Genomic DNA, 23,137 nt, shown 5'->3' with positions numbered 1-23,137 from the left:
CTGTTTCCTTACTTGTTGTATTCTAAGAAGTTTGGTTTCCCCCCTTTATTAAAAATGCCGGGTTTTTAAATTCAACTAAATGGGGAACCTCGCCTGCCCCGCCCCCCCCCCCAGCTTATTCTTTGCATATTCTTAATATAACATTTATTCTGCCTCTTTTCTCCCTCCCTCAGTTGTGGCGTGGCTTGGCTCCCCTTGAGCTTGTCAGAAACTTTTAGAATCTCAGCTCCTTGAGAAAAAAATATTTTGGCAAAGTAATCCTAAAAGCTTTAAAAAAAATCTCAAATTTAAAAACACTGAATTTAAATTCTGAACCATTACCAAGATCTTACTTATTCTGCAATCTCCTGGGGGTGTTGTGAGGTTTAATTAGCTCCAGTTGGAAAATGCTTTGAAGAGGAAAAGTGCCTTAAAGGTGCCAAATACTGCTCCACTCACGTAGATCTAAAATGTTCAAATTATTACATCATAAAACAGATCATTTGAAAATTAATTCCTCTTCCTTGCCAGCATGACTTCAAAGGGACCTCACTTCCCCCACTATGCTGGTAGGATCACAGCACCCGAGCACTGCAAGGTGCTGGCAATGACCAAGAATGAGAGTATTTTGAACTTCAGAGCACCTTCGAGGCCTCCTCCTCAATTACTTAATCTTGGGGTTGTCTATCTCTGCTTGCAACTGCAGACTCGAGATTCAGGGCATTCTGACAGTAGGTACTTGGCTACCTTTGGAAAAGAAGAATGGGGAAATAATTTCCCACTGTCTTCTAAGCAACCTAGCCCCAAGGTCTCTCTCGAGGAACGTTTGGGCATTTGGCAAACATTACTTTTTTGTGATTTGATAAGGACGTGTACTTTTTCCTGGGTATGCACCACTGAATCTGGATGGAAGTCTGTGCAGTAAAGCAATGAACCGCAACGCAGGATCCCTGCAACTGCCGCTGCAGGAGTGTTGCGGAGCAGATTTGGACTGCTTAAAGGACCACCGCCAAAGGTAGCAGCAAAAGGGGTTTTCTTGAAGTAAGATGTTGTAAAAGTGAGGCTTAACAAAGTCCGATGGCAAGGTTCAATCTATTACTTACTGCACAGAGGATATAATAATGATTCAAAGCTACCAATACAAGACTGTAATGCCCTGCGATACAAGGTTATGCGCAGTATCAGTCACTTACCAGAGATCGGCAGTTGGTAAGGAGCCTCTCAACCTCGAGGAGTAACCTTGAGAGGGGTCCCAACTCAAGGGGAGATCACCGCCATGCAGCCAGCTGCTTAGCAGGGAGAGCTCAAAAAAGCTCACTCAGGCTATCATATTTATGGAATAAAGCGGTTGGCTCCTAGTCAAATTACATGCGATGGAAAAGGTAAGTATGAGACTCCCTGTACCCACAACCTCCTTTGTTCCTTGACCAAATTAGTCTTGGAAGAACCACCTGCTATTCATGTGTTAATCGCATGATCGGTGTTCCGGTTTCCAAGCTCATATACATCAAAGCTCACCGTGTCACTCTGTTCCTGTGTGGGTTTTCAAAGAACAGGTTGGAACTAGCGAAGTTCGTGATCCGGTCACAGCCTAGACCTTTACTTCCGTCAGAGCCTGAACCAAACTACCACAGGTTCGGTCAAGCAGTCGAGTGTGTTCGTCACATAGAGCACCCATGAGCTGAGGCAGGCATGGGTGGGGAACACAGCACCACCCACATGTACCACAAATCACTTTTACTCATCATTATAAGGAGAGCTGAAATACAGCCGCTCCAAGGTGAAACAAGGTCCTACCATCCAACCTCCAACCAGTCTCCATGCTGTGCCCCCTGCAAAGGGCAGGCTGCTCTCGGCTGTGCCTCGCTGGGGTCCCAGCTGGTCTCTCAGCTCGCACCAGGGCTGTTTGCTGGCCATCTGTGACATGTTTCCTGCAGAAATTCTTGAGCGCAGCCACCGCAGCCACCCCAGGAGTCCCGCAGTCTGCACACCAGAGCCGCAATGCCCCAGGCGACAGCTGTACTGGGGAGGAAAGCACTGGGCGGGGAATTACTGGGAATTCCCTCTGCCCACAGAGCAAGCTGTAGCTCTGACCTGCAGGACACTGAGGACCTGCAGTCCCGAGAGCAATCCCAGAACACAGCTCTGGGGAGCTCTAGTTAGGAGGAAACTTCCCGACACCGGCTTGTGACATATGCTGACACTACATCTTTCCTGCAGAAACAGCCTTTGGCTCTCGCGGGGCTAATCTAAAGTTCACACCACCACGGCCCATTATTTATTCAGCTCTGTGCGTTCAGTCTGCATTATCTGTAACACTTGATAATGAGATAATTTCTGGGTTTGCTTTAGCTTTGGGCTTCAGACAGAAGCTTCTCTATTTTGCATCCATAAGCCTACAAATCAAAGTATGTCAGCAAAAGACTGCAATACTCACAAGCTGAAATATGAAGTATCCTTCCCTGTGTGCAAACTGGCTTTGTTCTCAACCACATTCACATCTCAGACCAAAAAAGATCATAAAAGAACAGTCACATATTTCCCGTCTTGCTTATTCCATTATGATCGACTCCAGTGATTTCAGGGGAGGAAAAAAAGGGTCTCCATCATTTTTACCAACTTGTTTTTAAACAGTTCTTTAAAGAACACAAGGAAAAGAGCAATATTCCATTATAAGGAAAACCAAACAAAACCAGAATGAAAATAAACTTTAAACCAGCTTCTGGACTTGATAAATAGCTACTTGACCGACTGCAGAAGAACAGTCCGAGATCTTAGATCAAGATCCATAAAACTGAGCTCAGTGCTTAACTCCCTTCTTGAGCTGTTAGTAAAGCTCTCCAGTGACCCCACTCTCACTGCTGCAGAGGTAGGAGAGAGAATGTTTTCTGTAATCGCAGCGAACAATTATTGCCATTTCAGATTGTACTCTGCTGTCAATCTCTCCTAGGTAAGACAGTCTCATCTCACCATACTCCGTAAGATAGAAGTACCTGTGTGAGAAAACTGGAACTAATCAATTCAGGGAAGAGTAGAACCAAATGCCAAGACCTAAATACTAAGGACCATTGTGATGGATTCCCCTTAATCACTGCAAAATGATAACATATTTGCCGTGACTGGGAGTTTCAAGAGCACATGATATCAAACTCTGCTCCCATCACTCCCGTGGATTTGTTCTATTAGGGCAAGACTCAATTACTCAGCACTAACTGCCTGAAAAGGACAAAGCCATTCAAAGCTATATAATTATGTTAACGTGAACAGAACAGTGGGTCAAAAGCATGTCTTGCACAAATCTAAAAACAAAACAGAAAAAAAACCCAGACCCCTACACTCTCGAATTTGGCCCCATATTCTTAGCAGGGAATACGCAAAATGCAAACTACATAGAGAAACTATAACACTGGTCAAGTAGGATATGTATTACATGCCCGAGACGTTAAGGAGCATTTTTAGAAAAAGGGTGAAGATGGATTAAGAGCATGGGGTGCAAAGTCATCTGGCCTCTGTCCTCCAGATATATCACTGCCTTTTTCGTGCCCACAGGAATACAGGAACAGCAGCAAGGTAGGCTCCTATGGACTAGAAGAAATTTATATTAACTTGCACTGTGCAAAGAAAAAACACCCAATCAAGTGTTGCACTTTGATAATCAAAATGGCACCTCAACCTTCAAAAAGATACAAATTCCAGAAACAAGTACGTTACTTTATCAATAGAAAGTAGCACTGATAAATAAATTAATTTATATATAAAAAAAAGAAGATATTGACACATTTTGGGGTAGAAGAAAAGTCACCTTCTCAGCCCACATGCGCTTGTTTTATTTACATATCCACAAATACCATGAAACACCATCCCAGCCCCCCCACTAGCAGCATGGTCACATGAATTCCGTAGATGAGCAGTTCATTCATGAGGCTGAAGTCTACCCGCCTTCGCCCCAGTAAGAGGAGGATGATGGAGAGTTTGTACTGGAAACGCAGAAAGATACGGATGCCAAGGTACTGAAGGCAAAACAAGATAGAGAGTGCCACCCAGAGGATGGAGGTAAACAGGCTGCAGCTGAAGTACAGCAGGAAACGGATGAATCCATACATCCATCGGGATTTGAGATAGATGTCGAAATTGTTGTACTTGGTGCGCACCAAGTGAGTGGTCCTTACCGGGCCACAGGCCGAATGCAGGCAGGTCGTGTGGGGGCCGTGGAACGAACGGACCCGGCGGGGAATGGGGATTACAGGCATCAGGCACCCCACCGGTCACAGAGTCCCAGGGCAGGATTTACAGGGCACATATCAAATATTATCCATTAACATGGAAGAGATCCAACAGCCTTGGAATGCTAACTCTTTGCTGAATTTCCAGGAAGGAAGAGACCTGCAGGAAGGCAGAGAAGGAAAACACATTTAAGTAGCCCCAGCAGGAAGAGAGGCTGCACGGCTGAGACTCTCCAGCGTGGTGGTTACTTACAACTGCTTTGCAAAACTCAACTTCTTTGCTTAAAACAACTTTGCTTTGCTTCTTTGCTTACTGTTTACCAGGCAGACGTATAGAAATACAATTCTGTTTCCATCATCACCAAGTCAGATTCCAAGCAGCTCCCTAGTAGCGTACAATGTCCCCACTAGTCATAACCTGTTATAAACTTTACAGTGTTAATGCAGGAAAGATGAGAACTTTGCTCTGGAGTTATCCTGGCTAATTCACAGGTCCTTCTTAATCAAACAGCCGTCCTGCAACAGTCCACCCATGCGAGTAGTAATACTAATGTATGAGTTTGCATTGAATCATATTTCCTTTAAAGAAAATAAGTTCTCTGAGTACTTTTGCAAGTGAATTCTACAGCCCAGACACAGCGATGATTCTAGATTTCTGCTCATTTCAAAATTTGGCAAAGCTTCACCAAATAAACAAACTGAAAATAATGGAAGGTCTTGCAAGAACAATGAGGCAATCATGTTTTTCACACTCTACAGGATGTACCTCCCCTTGCTCAGCTGAGCCTTGCGGTCTCACTGTCATTGCATCCAATGGCAAGGCAGCCTTTCAAAGACATCTACTAGTTTATTTCTCCCTTTGGGACTTGCAGAGATAAGTGGAATATCTTGATCTTCTGGAGTGTTTAGGATTTATAATCTTAACATCCTTCCACACACCCACTGTTGTTATGTGAGTGATGAGCAGTAGCCTGTTAGCTGCTCCCTGCTTCACCCCAGGCTTATGGTGTGCCAAATTCCGGGAATTATGAAATGACAATGCACTCATCAGATAATGCTAGAAAACAGCAGGGACTTCCCCAGCCTCCTCGCACACCCAGGCGCTTAGAACCTGGCATTCAGATCTGGGCAGATCTTCCCTTTGTTGAACCAGAAATCCTATTACTCTTAAAATTAAAACTAAAGTAATTTGAAAGTTACTTCAAGAATTTTTTACTTTGTTACTAACAAACCTAATTGCAGAGTAAATTATAAGGCTGCAGGCAATTGTACTTTGATATCAAAAACCTCCTCTGTACGATGTGCATCACTGGGTAAGTCTCTTCACTGCTTCCTGCCTCAAATTACATGTAAATGGAAATAGCAGTTCTGATCTCTTCTGCTTGGCCCCAGGTTCTAATTCCTTTTTGCCGTTACAGAAACTTGCAGGCAATCTGTTGGCTCTACATGAATCAGGGACTAATAAAAAGGAGCATGGGTTAACTCGTGATTAAGGAATTTAGGAAATTGAGGTCTGTTCTCAATTATCAAAGACACCCTCGTAATTTTAAGTGCCTCTCTGCCATAATTTCCTGTCTGTAGAAAGGAAATACTAAGCAGCTCGGAAGTGTGTTACAAGAATGTATTTTGCAAGACATAAATTGGTCAGATACTAAACCAAGACTACTTAAAAACAACATAGTTTTGTGCCTGAGCATGCAACTGAACGCGCTTCCCACGTGCTGCGTATATACTGCTCAGTGTTTGTTTTCAGAGATATTTTTGGAGGGCTAAATTAGCAAGATAGGTTAAAATTCACATACTCTGGATTCAGATTGTTCCATTTCTGACAATGCAGCCTCTCCTTACACCTCCTCTTTCACCAGGACACAGAAGACAGCTTATCATTTTCCAGCAAACTCTTACATAGCTTCTTAATCCAAGTCCCTGAGCAGCCACAGGGAAATCAGTGCTACACTATTAAAGCACTCAGCAAGACCACGCCTGAGTGACGGAGCACAAACCCTGCTTGCATAAGCTGTAGCTTACAGGGGGCAAACTCAACACACCAGCTTCATGTCTGAGCCCTGTTTTAGACGAGGAGTTTTCATTCGGGTAAAACCTTCAATAGGTGAAGCCAAGAAAACCACTCAAACGGCTCAGCTGCAGAGACTTACTCTTTGTGAACAGCAGCGGCTTGTTCCCATTTACCATGCCCACCACAAAAACAAACAGCCTTTGGCAGATTCACGCTCTTTAGATAAATATCAACGCTGGAACAGCCACGAGCAGAGGGACATTGTGAGAATAAAATAAACTTTCTGAAAGATTACATTTTTAACGGTGCTGCCATCCACTCAGCAGAACGTCGGTAATCCGCTGCCGTTTCTGGATGCCACTTAATTCTTGAAACAAAAACGTGAAGTTTTCCTGTGACACCTGGCCTTCTAGGAAGAGTGAAAGAAACTGCTAAGGTGCTTCAGAGACTCACAACATTCTACATATGAGTTGATCTAAAAGATAAAACGAGAGAGTAAGTTGCAATTTGCTCATTTTCTGTGTTAAAAAGTTCAGAATTACAAGGCCCCTCCCCAAGCATGAATTTTTAATCCCATAAAGATTCTAAAAAGAATCACGCGCTCAGTAATACATGTATTACAGCTTACTGATACATGCTGGGAAGAATCAGCTAGCTTGTATTCAACACCATACACAAAGACAGGAAAGGACAAATCACAGATAAAGAACTCTTGTCAGTCCCCACCTCCTATCACAGAGACATCACGTTCATCCAGAGTGTACAAAACATGATGCAGAGAGCACGCACGGCCATCGTTTTCCAGAGTATGGAGGAGCAGGCCCCCAAACCTGTATGTTGGCACAAGATGCTTAGAAACAGATTTGGACACCCATGCCTCAAGGTCATTGTTTGGGGCTTTTCTGTTTTAAAGCCCATCGCTGTGAGGCTGGAAAGCCGAGTCGGTCTCTTCTGGGTATCATCCTACAGCTCAAAGGATTTCAACGCTAAGGCCCAGGCAGCTCGATGTCAGCCATGCTGCCGCCACCCCAAGCATCACATTAATGATGGCCTCATCAGGAAGTTAAAAATCTGGATAACTATTCCCTTTGGTGAGCTTTCACTCCCTGTCCTTTAAAAATGGACTGTATGATGAGAAAGGTACCGAAATACAGTGCTAGTTCTCTTCATCTATCACACATTCCAGGCAAGGTCTGCTGTTGCTCAGGGTACTCATAATTCGTGGAGGAGGGATGACAGAAAGACCGCAACGCTCACAGATGACAGGACCATCAGTCAGGACCAGCGGGACCAAAATGTTCCAGAAGGAGCCAAACAAGGTTAGGGACAATGACAAATAAAGGTTAGTGCTGATAAATGAAAGCAGAGAGTACCGGAAGGAGGGGAAATTCGAACTCCTCCTACATCCTACCAGATCCTAAATTAAACCGCATCGACTCGGGAAAGGAACTGAGGGCAGGAAGCTCAGCCGGGACTTCCCCGCGGCCTGCGAGGTCCAAAGCCCAGTCCGGCCACCGCGGAGCCCCGCCGAGCGGGCGGGCAGTGCCAGCCGCGCACGGCCACCGCGGCACGGCTGCGACTCACCCCAGGGAAAGCCGAGGCCCCGGGAGGCAGCGGCGTGGGGCCGCAGGGCGTCCGGCCGCAGGGGCCCCCGGGCCCGGCCCGCAGCCGTGCTGCCACGCGAGGCCCAGCCCGGCAGGCGCGGGGCCGCGGCCCACGGCCCTCCGCGGACGGTGACCGCCCGCTGTCACACCCACCGGGCTCAGCGCACCCGCCGACCCCCGCCGCGCAGAAGGGGCCTGGGGCGGAGGCGGCCGCCGCAGCGAGGCGAGGCCCGGGCCGCCGCCGCCTGCCCCCAGCCCCAGCCCCGGCGCCGCGGCGTCGCCCCGCACTCACCGTCCTGCCCATGGCCTCCCGTCGGGCGGCAGCCGCCGAGGCCAGGCGCCCCGGGCCCGGGCTGATGGAAGGCCCGGGCCTACGGCCAAGCGCCGCAATGCGCATGTGCAGGGGGCAGCGGCGCTCCGGTTCCGGCCGGTGGCGGCGACGGTGACGGCGGCGGTCAGGGAGCGGCCGAGCAGGCGCGCGACGATGGCGTCATCGCGCCGCGCCGCCCCCGCCGGCCGGAAGCGGGAGGGCGCCGCGTTGCCCGGGCAACGGGGAGGCGGCGTGGGGTGAGGAGAGCGGCCTGCGCCCGGGGCGGCCGGTTGTGCCAACACCGCGGCGGGCCCAGCTCTGCCGGGAGTGCCGGGGGGTCCCGCCTGCGGCGTGTGGGGCCAGGCAGGGGTAGCAGACAAGCCTTGCCGAGGCTGGAAGGTCGTTTCCAACGTAAACCGGGCCGGCAGCCAGGACCGCTGAGGGGCTCGTGGGTCCGGCTCGGTTGGTCACCTGGCGCAGGGGTTTCAGCTGCCCGGACCCCGTGGCCTGGGGTTGGACCGGGTCCTGAGGGTGCTGGAACGTCCCCAGTAAAAGAATCAGCTGCAGAGCGTACGCCATTGCCTGAAGCAAGAGCGTGGCACAGATTTCTCCGAGTCACTCGTCGGTTGGACCTTTTCTGACTGAGCGTGGATTCGTGGCCAGGCAGATACCGCGTGTGGGCTCAAGGGTCGGATCCAGGCTTGCTGAGCAGCTGGGGCAGCGCAGGCAGCTACGCGTTGGGAGTCCATGTCCCGGGAGAGCCTGCGGTGCTCCTGCCTGTGCTCCCGGGAGGGACCGTGCTTCTCCCAGGGCCTCACCCCGCTGAAGCAGCTCAAGCACTTTTAGAAAAGCAAATGTAGGAGACCCAGACCTCTGAAGAGGCCAGAAAGATCCAAAAGGTTTCTAAAAACCAAACAGGTGGAGGAAAATTCAAAAGCAATACATAAAATGAAGTAAAGGAACTTCCTCCCTGCTGTTTTTCCTTAGAATAATTAGGAATTCCTTTCCGTAATGGAAAGAATACAGAACTTTGTCATTGGCTCCCTGCCCTGCTTGCCGTCAGGCACTACCACGGTGAAAAAACGTCAAATAATAATAACTCCAGCCATCTGCCAATGCTGAGACCTGCCGCACTGCACAGGCAGTTGAGGCACCAGGCCAAATACCTCCCAGCGTCCCAACGGCCTCGCTGATGCTCGCTCTGTTTTGGTTCCTCCCCCTTCACCTGCGGTAGCGCCTGCCCTGCAGCGCAGTTTTATTCTGCAAATACAATGAGGGGCCTGAGGTGCAGGACGTACATCAAGGGGAAATTATAGGCAAGGTAGTAAGCGGTGGTGTACCAGCAAACTGCCATTTCTGTGTCTCCCATGTACCTTCTGGTGGGAGGGAGAAGGGGAGGTGCGAAGCTCATGCATTTTCCCCATAGCATGAAACTGGGAACATCTGTTCGGTGACTAAATAAGCAGGAGAGCCACGTTCCATTTATTTCCCTCCACCATTGCCTGGGACTGGAGCCACAGCCCAGAGATGGGAATTTCAGCCCAAGCAACAAAATTATGACGGTACTTTGGCTTTCCAGCTTTGCCTTGGAGAATTACGGGGATGTTGCTGAATGCAGGTGCTGCAAAGGGGGGCTCCTGGCATCCTGCAGGAACCACTCGGGGTGGGCAAGGTCTTTCCTAGCCTCCAGAAAAACCCAGGCAGCTCCACTGAGCAACCCCACAACCCAAACCCGTGCGTGCAAGGGTGCGATGCAGCAGCAGCAGTGCCAAGACCGACCCTTTTAATATCTTAGGTCAGGATGACAAAAAAAGCAAGACAGCCCTATTCAGTTTTCTGCCTGAAATATTTTGTCCCTTTTGCTGCTTAAATGAACATGTGTCTTCATAAAAAAGAAACTGTCCTCAGGTCAGGCATGAATTGAAGCTTTGACATTCAAAGAGGTAAGATCCTGAAGGAGCACTTGTAGTTCAGCCCGAAGGGAACCCGCCCACAACACTCCGGCAGCGCTCTGGGTTGTATTTCTTTCCTGTGCTAATTTTACTAAAGACACAACTCATATTCCTGTTGATTGAACAGTTTTGTGTTGACAGCGTTGAAGATTTGTGATGAAACTTATCATCAGCCCAGAGAGCGTGCCATTAGTACTAGTCACAGCGGCCAGCTAGTGCTGATATATTTTATGGCACGCTTTGAAGACAAACATACACATTTATATGTCACTTGTTGCAATATAAATGCTAACTTGTACTTCTTTCAAAACTTTTAATGAATTGTATACATTTCACAAGATTTATAGCATGAACCGAATGGCTCAAAATATTACTTTAAACATATTTGTCACTTTGGCAACAGAACAAAAAAAATCTGGAAGATACTGCGTTTAGAAATAAATCATAAATATATGCATCTTAAAAGAGTTTATTTCAGTCATTAATAGTTGATGGCCCCCCCCAGTGCAGGATTTAAAGTTAAATTATGCAAAATCAAAAACAAACCTTATAATACTTAATCAAACATGCATAAAACTGTCAGGGCCAAATAAATTCTCTCAATTAACTTGCTTCAGATTGTGATTGCATTTACTAATTTAATCAACACTAGAATAATTTGGAGACTGGGTAATGATAAATTACTATGGTGCTGCACATGAAGGGCCGCTAAGGTAGTGTGCTGAGACAAGAATGCAAGAAATGCTTTCTAGGCTGAGGGCAAAAAAGTAACAGCTGAGTCGTCACAATCATTTTATAATGGAAAGATCTTCTTATTCCCATTTTGGGGGGGAATTTTTTCCAGTTAGAGATTTTAAATGCCCGTCATGGATAGACCTTGTCTGGATGAATGACTTCAGTGTTAGCCCACGGAGTCAATCTCATTTCAACCTGAGATGAGTGAGGAAGTCAAACCGAGGTAGGCATTCCCTCCACATTTTTTACTCATTTTGCAAATGTCATCTTTTGCTCTGAACGCAAGGCTAGGAACTGCGACTTCCAGCTCTGCTTTCTGGCACTGATTCATACTTTCGCCTTGGTCAAGCCATTTAGGCTGGAGCTGGAGTAACAACCCTGTAATACTGAGATGTCCTTTAGCTCAATCCTTTTGCACCTTGAATGGATCTGCACTTACAATAAAATGGGTCTGACCCCTGTCTAGAAAAAGCTTTCAATACTATTACTTGTAGAGAGCTAAACATCTCATTTTTGCAAGCGTAAGCAAGGTCTTATAGAGACGTTCTCATTTACAGGTTCATATGAAGGAGGCTGTAAGGTATTCAACCCTATAAAATACCTAGACCTCTGAAAATCAGACCCTTATTTGGTCTTTAACCTTTCTATACCTGTTTTACAAAAAATAACAATGTCCATACAGCTGCTGTGGGAATGAACTCATCATTGCAAAACTCTCCCTCTCTCTCTTTTTCTCTTTTTCTCTCTCTCTTTGCCAAATATACTCTCCACAGGCTAACTGACCATTTTTGTCACCAGTTATTTGAAACGGGGATTGTGCTTTATAAATGTGTAGCACCTAGCACTGTTTGGTCACCAGTAGAAATCAGTAAATAAAAATCTGTGTGCTGAAAGGTATATCCAGAAAGCTAGCTAACAAGTTTCCTTCCGTGACTCAGAAACAACTCCTTGCACAGTAATTCTATAGCCATAATTCTTAAGGTCTTAAAGATAATAAATGTGTTAACATGATGTTTTTCAAACCAGCATTCACTGCTGCCTTCCAGTCGTATCCAAAAACACCATTCAAAACCAACGGCATCTTGTGCAAACTCCCTTGGGTTTTGCTGAGCCAGCCTGTAAAGCTGAAATATAACAAATTAAGGAATTAATTCTTTCCTTTTCCTTAAAGGAGATTTAGGGTCAAGTCTGGGCCTTAAATTTAAAATGTAATCGATCCTCCCTGCAAATCTAAAGTGCAAAAGCTTGTGAAATAATTTCTCCTTATTACTTCTTTCCAGATCTCATCTCTTAGCTGAAATGTCAGCTTTAATCAGTTTGAAGAGATTTGCATGTGGTAAATAATAATGGAGTATATTAGACTAATCAAATAAAAATCTGTGTAGCAGAAAGTGGAACCAATTCCCGCTTCTGCAGCCCTGCAATACCCGCGTGCAGCCCCCCAGCAGCGCTGAGCCCCCAGCTCTCCGGCTCTCCCACCTCCCCGGGAAGTCAGCGGGGCTGCGAAGCGGCAGCCTTGGCTTGCGGTGTTATTCGGGGTTGCAGTAGCATTGGAAACGGAGGGAAGTGGGTGATGTACACGCGTCACCACACCCCCAACTGGAATACAGACTGCGAAGCTGGAAAGCAGCAGTGCCAGGTACAAATGGAAATCCCAGTGCAGATGGTAAGGTTGCAGAGCACAATGAGGGCAGGCTGCCACGTCCCTGCAGGAATCCTAGCTCCTGTAATACTTTTATAGATATATATTTTACAGGTGACTTGCGAAATATAAAACTAGACCAGTCTGCAGTTTCTAAAGAAATAAATGGTTCGTGTGAGGCATGGTGAGACAGTAATGTTTGATGTATTCGATATACGTGACACATCAGCATGCTTTCTGGCATAATAATCTGCCCGGTGCTGCCGCCAGCCTTCACTGCTCTAAAAGCCGGCAAGGCCGGGGGATGCGCGGTGGGGCTGGGGCAGCCTGCCTCCCCTCTGCCCCTGCAAACTGCTCCCTCCCCGCCGCATGGAACCGGACAGAAAGAGAAGGACCAGCGCCAGCGTGGGTGGGATCCCAGTGAACCCACAAAAGGTTGATATACATAAAAAATGTGTGTCATCCTATAGTGGGGACACTTAACGGCCCTGATAACGTAGCGAAAGACAGAGCCTCACTAGCCCAGCTATTCCCTCCACCTCTGGAGAACGGGTAGGTAGTTACTTTAGAGACACTGGAGTCATGGAAAGATTCCTGCTGACCTCCGGGGGCTGGAGCAGGAGCCAGCTGCACACATATGGTGGGTGAGAAACTGTCTCTAAAACAAATGAAAATAGAATCGGCCGCTTTGCCAGGGACAGGACTCCTGCCAAAGCTTGTTGCTGCATCATGTTGGCTAGCCCCGATCTGTCTGATGTCAGAAACCGCCTATTATGCAGAAAACTCTCATGGAGAAGTGTCATTATTGCCTTCTGCTCATTCCTAGGCTAGGTCGAATGTACACACGAGGCGTTAAAACAGACCCCATCCGTATCTGCCTTGTGAAGCTGAGGTTCGGCAGGCAGGCTCGGGAAGCCTCCCAGCTCTGGGAAGCCAAGCACTTCTCAGAGGGTGATCTTTCAGGGCAAAATAACACCTTTTCTCTGGGAATCTCAGTTGCCTGGTTTTCCATTCATTAATAACATGTCTCAAATCATGTCCTGGTAGTAGCAGCCGAGGCCTCTTGAACTCATCACATGGACCCGTCAGGAGATCTGTGTGCTCTAGGGTCATTTTAGCAACAGGAACCTGCCCCCTGGGTCAGCAGCAGAGCTGGGGCATGGCTCCTCTCTAGCGTTTCCAGTGCCCCCGTCTCTGTTTTCAGAGGTATTTTAACAGCCCAGGAGGGTGCTCAGCACCTCACCAGCACTCAGAGCAGAAAGGCTCTGGGGCAGGGTTTGCGACAGGAGCACATCATGGCTCTGCACATAAATAGCCAGCACCACCAGCAGCTAAACGTGAATAACCGCCCTGGGAGCCCGGCCCTGGGCAAAACGTGAGGACTCAGACTGAGCCCTTCAGTGAGGAAACACAGACCGGATCTCACTCCGTCATTCCCCAACAATTTCCGGGAGAAAAACAGATGATGAAGAAAACACAACCACCACCAAGACATCCAGGCAGAGTTGAGCTTTTACCCCAGCCAGTTCAGTTCTCCTTCCATCCCTCTTCCGATGCTCAAGCCTCAGTTATCCAACACCTGCCCGCAAGGAAGGGGCAGGCGCTCGGGGAAGATGGAGAGTGACAGCAGAGAGTGGAGACAAACCTTCGCTTGGCAAAGGTGTATTTCCCCGCGCTCCCCCCCCGCGTCCATCCCTCTGGTGTGAATCAATGAAGCCATCTACTCTGGGCAGCGGCTGAATGTCCAATTTAGAGACAGCATTCATTTTTCTGAGATCAATGGCAAGCAGAGTTCGCCTGTATTTCTTAAGCATCACGACAGAGCGTCGGTCAGCGCCCAAGCCCCCCGCTCGCCGGGATGAGCTGCGATGGCATCACCTTCAGCATTAGGGCCAGGAATCCTCCAGTGCTTTCCGTTAGGCTGCACAAAATACCGCCATAATATTTTAAGGGAAATCACTGTAAGAGTTCTTGGGTTTATCACTCTTTTGCTTTTTAAAGCAGCCGGGACGCGCAGGTGACCGGCTCCCACCCCGAAACCTCAGGCACAGCACCTCCCACCTCGGGAAGCGCATCAGCCCCGAGTCCCCGCGGCGTGTCACCCGCGGGGCGTGGGGGGGCCCGGGGGGCGTGGGGGGGCCCGGGGGCCGTGGGGGGGCCCGCGGGGCCCCGCGGCGTGGCCGAGCGCGGGGCTGTGCCTGCGGCCGCGTCCCGCGTGGCGGTGCTCCAGCCCCAGGGATGCTGCGGCGGCGGCGGCCCCGGCATCGGCCAGAGGGGGAGGGGGGAGAGAGCAGCTCCAAACCCCCCCGAGCTTTGAATTCGGCGCCTTACGCAGCGCGAAGCCTCTTCTCCAAGGTCTGCAAAGGCTCTCTGCAAAGAGGTGCTAAGAGGCGCGCTGCCCCTCTCCCCGGTCCCAGCGCCGGGGCTGTCCTGTCCCGTCGCCCCTGAGGTGCCAAAGAGGCGAGATGGGAACGGGGTGCATGGGGAAGGACCCCGGTGGGAGCCCCCCGCACCGCCCGTGGCCCCGCAGGCCCCCGCACCACCTCTGCCTCTGGTACCTGGGGGATAAACCAAACTCTCCGTTCTGTTGGGCAAACTGCTGACCTGAATTTTGCCCCCGTGTTCGCAGGAGAATCGGCACCGGCTGCCCAAGGGGCCTGAGGAAGAGTTTAGCCTCAATGTAGAAAAATGCTTTGCTGACAGTTTGGGAGAAACTTCTGCTGCTTAAACATTTCGGGAGTCTTTTTGACATTGCTTATGCTTAGGCTGTGTGGTGCAAAGGAGAAAATGACCTTCCAGCATCATAATAGCAGCAACATCCGTATCAATAAAAATGATCAAGAAAAAAGGAACAAAGGATTTATGAGACAAAACTATCTTCATACATATCCACATTTAATAGCAGTGTCTTTTCAAAGACCCTGCGCCCGGCTGGTGGGTGCCCCTGCAGCACCCTGCTCAGGGAGCGTGGCAGGGTGAATCGTGCTCCTTTCTCCCTAACTTTCCTGAATTTCTTGCCGGCAGATCAGCCTGTGACTTCATGGTGCAACATTTTGCAAGCAAGAACATGGAGGAGACAAAAACCCAAAGCCCTCATCAATCACAGCCTGGCGCCTCGTACAATTAGCAAGTTCTATTATCTTAAGAATGACACTTGTAGCACAGAGCAAAGCAAGGCGCACCTAATATTCTAATACTGCATGTAAAAAAGGGAAGGCTTGAATTGCATTAGCATTGCATTAGATTCCCATGACTTTTTATATCAGCACTTGTGAGTTATTTATGAATTCATTTATTTACAAGGACAGCCCTTTCTGCATTCAGTTGCCATGGTTGCTTTAACTCCTGTATCCTATTAATTCTGGATGTTATGAAATAAATATAGATCAGACAATCATTGTGTGGTGGGGTTTTTTTTATTATTCTTATTTTACAGTTTGATTCCCTGTGTCCTGGCCAGAAAGGCTTTAACACCAGGCTTCTTTCTAGAGCATCCACTGCCAGATGGCTGGGGAGGTGATGTCGGGGCAACTCACAGAGCTCTTCCCCCTGCCAGTCCTTTCTGCCACAGAAATACAGCCCGGGATGGGGGTGAAATGTGGCAGCTGATTCCCAGCACTGAGCCACACACGCTTTAGTTTAAGGCGGCAAGTGGAGAGCAGAGCTGGGAGCGAAAAGGGAATTTAGCAAGGCCAAGTGTTAGCGTGCCAGCCCATCTGGGTAGTCCACCGAGGCATCGAGCACTCTCGCCTTTGGGAATTGCCACAAAATCTTTCATGATGGGGATTAGGGCTTCCTACCTTCACCCTGCAAATAGTCTATTTGCCAAAACCATGGTTATCCGAGAGCGCTAAAGCAGGCACAGACCTAGAGAGACCCCGGAGGGTTTCTCATATCACCTTGGAGAGATCAGAGCATGTTTGAGCGCACGAGTCTCGCATGCAGCTATTGCCCCAGCTCCTTTTTGAAGGAGGAGATGAGTTTGGCTGCCCTGTTAGCAGAGAGACAGGGAGTGACTTAATGTTACAAGGGTGAGAGCTTTGAGGCTGCTGCCTGTTTCAGCCAGGAAGAGCCGTCAGAGCCCCGCTGGGTGGGAATGCCCCGGGAGGCTCAGGGATTTGGCTGGCCAAGAAGGAGCTTGTGTTTTGCCCCTTGGAGAGGGCAAAGGTGCTGTTCAGGGAGGACGGTCCTGGAGCCAGGATCCCAAAGCCAACGTGCTGGAAATGTTTTGTAATAGAATTCCACAAGAAAATTAAATCAATTACTGAGTCTAATAAAGCTCTCAAGGTTTTTAATTAAACTAAGTTTTAATTAAAGCAGCATGAGCCCATGCTCTTTTGATATTCTGCCTCAGACCCCAGAGGATTGCAACTCCTTTTTGTAATTTACATGGGCTGGATCAATCTGAAGTCACGAAAATGTGAGAACTTTGTCAATTTTACGGGATGAAATACTGTACGTCAGCCTGGAAACTCCGGCAGCTCAGGGCTCGCAGAGGCGTATAGCTTGGGGTGACCTTTCCTGCCCTCGACAGAGAGGAACAAGAATCAGCCTGAGGATGATGTCCTGGGAAAAGTCCTCTCCCAAGCAAAACTCCTGCTGTCTAATCCAGGAGGCTGCTGTTAGTGGGAAGTTATAAGAGCTCGGTAATTTCCCTGTGCCATGTCAGTGCTGGTAATTTTGCCTCCTACAAAAAAAATGCCTCATTCTTCGCCCAGCAGTGCCTGTCCCAGGCTGCTGCTCTGCCATGGGGCACCCCGGCAGCGCTGGTCTGGGAGACAGGCAGGAAAACTGCAGGCAAACCAGACCCACGTCCTCCAGCCTGGACATCTGGTAAGTGGCCCCAGAATGTTCTGCCTCTATTTTAGTCTTGTTTTGTACACAATATGCCCAAAACATGCTTTCTTTCTTAAGGAGATAAGGATCTTTATGTAACCCATTTTTCCTTAACGCTAAGTCCTTTGTCAGGATTAAAGAATCCTAAAACATCTGTATGGGCTTGGGTGGCAGATGTATAGAGAAAGCAGCCTAAAATAACATGGAATATTAACCTACTAAATGAGGTATTAAAAAAATAAAATAAAAGGACCCTTTTGCATTCTTAGTTACAGCCAACTCCTGACCCCGGCTACCACGATGCAGGCGGATAACGACACTGCGCCATCCGCGGGGATTTCCATCTGAATGGTCCAAGAATTTTTATCTGATGCCAGAACTCAACTTTGCCAGGAGTTTCGGCCATGCCGGAGGAGCAGAGCTGCCCCAGGTGTGTTGGGTCCTCCCGAGCTGCCACGGGGCTGCATCCATCCATCAGGAGAGTCGGCGCAGCCGGCTCAAGGCACGCTGCGTAATGCCTCCGGACAGCGGCAACTTCATTTAAATTTATTCAATACTACTTAAAAATCGGTCCTTTGTATTAAGCAGATTGATGGACAGACACTTCAGATGGCGAGGAGGTTTGCGCGAACAGGAGGAAGGGGAAACTCTTTTCTTGGCTGCTTCATTGTGGAAACACGGCGCCCCGGCACAGGTCACCCTTGCCAGAGGAGGAGCTGCGCTGGGTGGCCAGAGAGATCCTCCCTCCTGTCCGACTCCCAAACCATTTCCCCTCTTTTTAGTGGGAATAGCATCACTTTTCCTGCCCAGACCTGTGACAACTCACTCAGGGAGGTCTCACAGGTCCCCTGTTTGCACCCAGGAAAGTAAAGAGCATGGGGAAGTTAACCCAAGGCTGCATTTGTCACCTCCAGATCTGCTTGTGCCCAGCCGACACGCTCCCCGCACCCGGGAGGACAGCCTGCGTAAAACGCCTCAGCTTTGCCGTAAAACGCCTCAGCTGGGCAAAGCGGCTGCTCTGTACCACCTCTCCCGTCACCTCCCCGAAACGTGGCATCGCTGCACGCCCGGGCTGCTGCAGAGACATCAACAAACACCAGCGCCCGCCTGGATTTCCCATGGCGGTGGCAGCATCCCGAAGAGGCGAGAGCTTTGCTGCTTGCCTGGCTGGCTGGCCCTGGAGGGTGACCCAGCTCCCCGGGCAGGCCGTCACGGATTGCAGCTGAAGAATAATACGTGTTAAAGTTTTCCAATTTTACAACCCATGGACAAGCTATAAAATGGAGAGGTTTCAGGGGGATGAGGGTTTTCTTAGGGAAGTGTCTCAGCCCCAGTGCCCCCTCCTCACCCTGAAGTCTTTTGAAGCAGGGCCAAGCAGTGGAAGGCTGGCAGGCTCTGCGGGCAGGACCTTGGCAGCCGCTGCCCGCTGCAGGGGGTTGCACCAGAGCTTTCTCTGTGTGTGTGCATGTAAGAGAGATGTTTACATGAGTTTTCTAAAATCAGCAATGAAGAAAAAACATAGCAGGGAGAAGGCAAGAGCCTTCCACGCTCCCAGTGAAAATACACTGAAGGTCTGAAAATAACCTAGAAAAAATGTCAGCAACACCTTGCAGGGAGCAAAGTCCTAAGTGCTGGGCAATACTAATTCAACGTGTTCAGCCTGGAAGTTAATGTGACCTGGCTGGGGCTGCTCAGGGCTTGGTCAGTTGGGTTTATGGTCTCGACTCTGGCGTATTGTGTTTCTTCCCTTCTCATTTTTACAGATTACTGCAGGGAGCAACTCTTTCGACTAAACAATTTCTCCTTCTGTTAAGAGTTCATGAAAAGTGCATGTGCTTAAAGAAGTCAGCGAGGAGGTGAGGTGGGGGCACCTTCACCCACTGTGTGTCTGCAGAGGGGCCAAAGGGAAACCTGCCTCCAGCTTCACCCTGGCAGGGGCTGCTCCCGCAATACCACGGCGGTGGGAACCAGCAGCCTTGTGCTGCTCCCGGCCACCACCGTGCACAGCCGGGCTCGGGCCCCGGGGCCGAGGGGGCTGGCAGGGAGCCCCTCTCCAGCCTCACCCAGCGTTGCTGGTCCTTGAGGCCCATCGGCCGCGTCCAAAAGAGCCGGGAGCTGTGGTCTGCTCTCCAGCAAGTGCACATCAGGAACTGCCCCCAGCTAGCCCTGCTCCTGACACCGCTGCAGCTAACCAGACAGCTCCATGGGTGTTCGTTAGCTTTGACAGCTCGGCATGGATGGATGGACGTGCGGGTGCATGGATGGATGGCCGAGAGCACTCAGTGACTGCTTTCCCAATGTCTTTGCCAATACCCATGATCAAACCTGATGCAGTTGAAAGTCTCTAGAGCAGGTCAGAAATTACCTGCAGTGCCTTGGCCAGTTAGAGCCCACCGTTAGCAGCCTCTCCTGTCCTCATCTCCCGGCCCATTTCCAGCGATCCATACAGGTCCCATCAGTCCTGGCCACAGCCAGCTCCCTCCCAGCCAGCCAGCTAAGGCCATTAGTGTGATTACTGGAGGTCGTGAAGTTCAAACCAAAATGTCAATTTTCATTTGGAAGAATGGTCCCATTTTAGGAGCAAAGGGATTTTTTTTCTCTCTCAAAGAGACCCCGACTGTGAAATCATTGCTCCCCAAAGACTTGCAAATTTCTGGCCAGCGAAAGGTGCCAATAGCTGCTGGAGCCAATAAAAAGATTAACAAGGGTCACCGGTGCTTTCCTCTTTCCCTGCACTCAAAGGCTCTGGGGCCTATTTTGAAGATATTAACCATTGCCTTTACCTTCTGCACGTTCATCACCGGGTTTGGGGTCTTTATGGATTTATTGACAAGACATTGTCATTAATCTTACCTGCAGAATGCCAGCCTGGGAGTCACTTAGGTTACATCACCCCTTCAGACAGGAGCATTTAGCCAGAGAAGTTTTAAAAGGAAGATTGAAATAAGACAGAGTAGCTGGTGGGTGAAGCAGAGTGCTGCTCTGCGAGGCCCTGGGGCAGGGAGAGCCTCTGCTGAGCACCCTCTGCGAGTTCGTGAAGGCAAAGACCTGACCTTGGGGAGGCAGCTGGGTTCTGCTCATTGATTCAGCGGGGCCAGGATGCCACCCCCATGCTCTGGGGTTAATGATCCACATCTGGGGGCGATTCGGGAGAGCAGAGAGCTGGCAAGAAGACAGGCGCTGACCCCCCTGGGAGTGCCCCAGGCAGGGGTGGTACGGTGCGATTATTAGAAATTTTAGATATCTCCTTTCTGGAGAAACTCAAAATAGCTCCAAAAGGCCTTGCTCACATCGGGCTGCTGCTGGGAACGCTGGCTGGGCTGCTGGCACCGCGGGGTGGCACAGGGCAAGGCTGGGTGGGCTCCTGCCCACCTAGGAGGTGTCACGCTTTTAAAGTGGGGTTTTTTCTTCTGTGTCATTGTGTTAAATAATTAAGTCTGTTCCATCTTTACCTACTGACAATGTGGCACTTAATTAAGTGGTTTAATTAGAAGCTGGCAGCTTTAATTAAGTTTAGGACTGTGGAGGTGACTGGGAGCCTCCAGCTGAGTCGCAGAGCCTTTCCCTGGGGGAGCGATGGGAGCTGCTGGTGAGGGAGAAACCTTTTCTCCCTTGTCCATCGGTGTTAGCCACGCCGGGGAGGGAACCACCATCCCGCTGCGTCCCCCCACCATCTCCCCGACGCTGAGGGGGTGGGAGGTTTGGGCACCCTTCGCTCGGACATTTAGGAGAGGTGAGGTCTTCACTGGGACCATGGAGTAGGAGGGAGGCGTGAGGGATATGGCCAGGCAGATGGGTGGGCTTAGCAGGAGACGGGTGTCAGAAGCCACAGGCTCTGCCCAGTGGGTGCCCATGTCTTCTCACTCCAGCTGAAGCTGCTGAAGACCCGGGATGGATGGCTATGAGCAGGACAGCTATCGGGGGTGAAGGCTGCGGTGGGCTTAGGAACAGCATCTGCAATTCTAGACCATGCATGGGGCTGTCTAAAAGATGTATTGCTTTTTAATAATGTAAATATGTAAATATTACTGAGGTGCCATTAATCCTCGTTGCCTCAACATGATACCACTCTTAAGAACAAATGTAATAAGATATTATTAATATGCAAAGTAATAGTACATTAACCTCACTAACACCAATAAATTGCAGAGCTTAGCACAATGTGCGAAGTCGCTCACGGAGCAGCCTGCACCCCGCTCGCCTTGGGGCCACCCCCGGCAGCACCCCAGGCTCTGCAGCGCAGAGGAGCCCTGCTTTGCCCTGGAGAAACCAAGCAGCTGGGAAGGAGCAAGGAGGCTCTGGGAGAGGAGGTGGGTCGGAGCAGGCTGGGCGAGGCAGACCCTGCTCCTCCTTCCGCAGCAAGAGCCCTGACTGCTGAGGCTCCTTTTTCAAAGCCTCACGTGTTTTCCTGAGGGATCTCTTGACCGCTCCCATACAAGATTTTTTAAAAATCCTGTTGCAAGTGTGTATTAGGAGGGAGACTCTTGTTGGTCCCAGAAGCGTGGAAGTTAAGTCAGGCTTTGTGCCAGCTTTCCTGGCTGGACTTTCTAAGAGGTGGCCAAGCCTTCATCTCATCAGTTGTTGGATTTGTCTCCCAAGAAGCTGTGTCTCCATCCACAGATCCAAAGTCCAGCTCTGTTAAAAGCTTCAAGCCCCCCTGCTCTCACTGCCTGCCTTTGGTGGTGTATTTCCTCTTGAAATATAAGCACGTACAGGGATTAAAAACTGGAAAGAGTGTCCTGATTTACATTTGCCAGGCTGTGAGTGCAGGCTATTGCCACCTCTCCTTGTCCCTGGCAGGGCAGTCTCTGGCTTCAAGCTGTGCGAACAGCAAGTGGGAACCTGGGGAGAACACACAGCAGACCAAAAAGAGCAGGGGAAGCCATAAAGTCTGAATTTAGGGCTTGAAAAGGAAATTATTCTGTGCAAATGGCTGCTTCAGTTCAAATCAGCCCTGCCTTGTAAATCCTGCTCATCCTTCTCACAAGGGAAACCCGGTGAAATAACCAATATTTCAGCAGCACAGACTTCTGGAGACCTTCACCTCTCAGTGTCCTCTGAGCCCCGCATGTGGGCATGGGACTGGAGAGCAATTCAGGCACGAACACGGCCATGGTTTATGCAAAAATTAACCTGTTGCCCTTACTTGGGTCAAAGTAATTCCGTTTAATTTGGTAATCTGGGCCCTTTATCATTAATGAGTCCTTGGGGGGTGGGGGTCAGAGCATCTCTTTTTTGGCTGAAGAAAGCAGCAGAGATTATTGCTAATATTCAGGCTGTTCAATAGAGCAGAAAGACCTTTTGCTATTGACAGCACTGCTGTTTTTCACCTCATTGGTGAATGGAAATTGCCAAATTAATCTCTCATTAGATCTGAAATTAATCCTCACTTTCATGATTAATGAACCTCAGAACCACAGATTTACCTGAGTAGAGTATATTGAGAAACTGTATACAGTAGGTATCTGCAAATAATCATGATTGCACCCAAGAAAAGGAGTAAAAAATAATTATTTTTGGTTCCTCTCTGTAGAAGAATTAAGTGGCACGCAGTAAAATTAACAGGCAGCAGGCTGAATTTTTTTTCCCCAGAGCATTAATGAACTGTGGAACTCACTGCTGGAGGATGTTGTGTAAGTTATCGCTGTGAAGGAGCTAGAAAAAGACGACACAAATTTGCGCATTTTATGTCCATCTACAGCTTTCAACCCGGGAGGTGTCTGGTCGGCGGGTTGCTGGAGGGGCAGCAGTGAACAGCAGGAGGGTTGCTCTTTTTCTAAACTCTTCCCCTATGCATTTGCTGCTGCCTCGTTAGAGATGGCTCCCGGGCCAGAGGGAC

The 23,137-nt window shown here is 49.3% G+C and overlaps 1 protein-coding gene across 1 annotated transcript; it reads right to left on the bottom strand.

Moving 5' to 3' along the window:
• Window positions 1-3,777: 3,777 nt before the first annotated feature.
• Window positions 3,778-8,164, bottom strand: TMEM250 (transmembrane protein 250). Its single transcript, XM_059828940.1, has 3 exons — window positions 8,116-8,164; window positions 6,515-6,694; window positions 3,778-4,362 (listed from the first exon to the last, which is right to left on the bottom strand). Exon 3 carries the CDS (start codon window positions 4,227-4,229, stop codon window positions 3,810-3,812), a length of 420 nt encoding a protein of 139 aa, XP_059684923.1. The 5' UTR covers window positions 4,230-4,362; window positions 6,515-6,694; window positions 8,116-8,164; the 3' UTR covers window positions 3,778-3,809.
• Between the last annotated feature and the right edge of the window lie 14,973 nt (window positions 8,165-23,137).

Source organism: Gavia stellata, chromosome 24, assembly GCF_030936135.1.
Source record: "Gavia stellata isolate bGavSte3 chromosome 24, bGavSte3.hap2, whole genome shotgun sequence".
Lineage (NCBI taxonomy): Eukaryota > Metazoa > Chordata > Aves > Gaviiformes > Gaviidae > Gavia > Gavia stellata.
The sequence above is the reverse complement of the archived record's forward strand: the minus strand, read 5'-3'. Positions and strand labels throughout refer to the sequence as shown.

Coding starts and splice junctions, on each gene's coding strand:
- TMEM250 (XM_059828940.1), bottom strand. CDS start 4,229: ATGCCTGTAATCCCCATTCCCCGCCGGGTCCGTTCGTTCCACGGCCCC.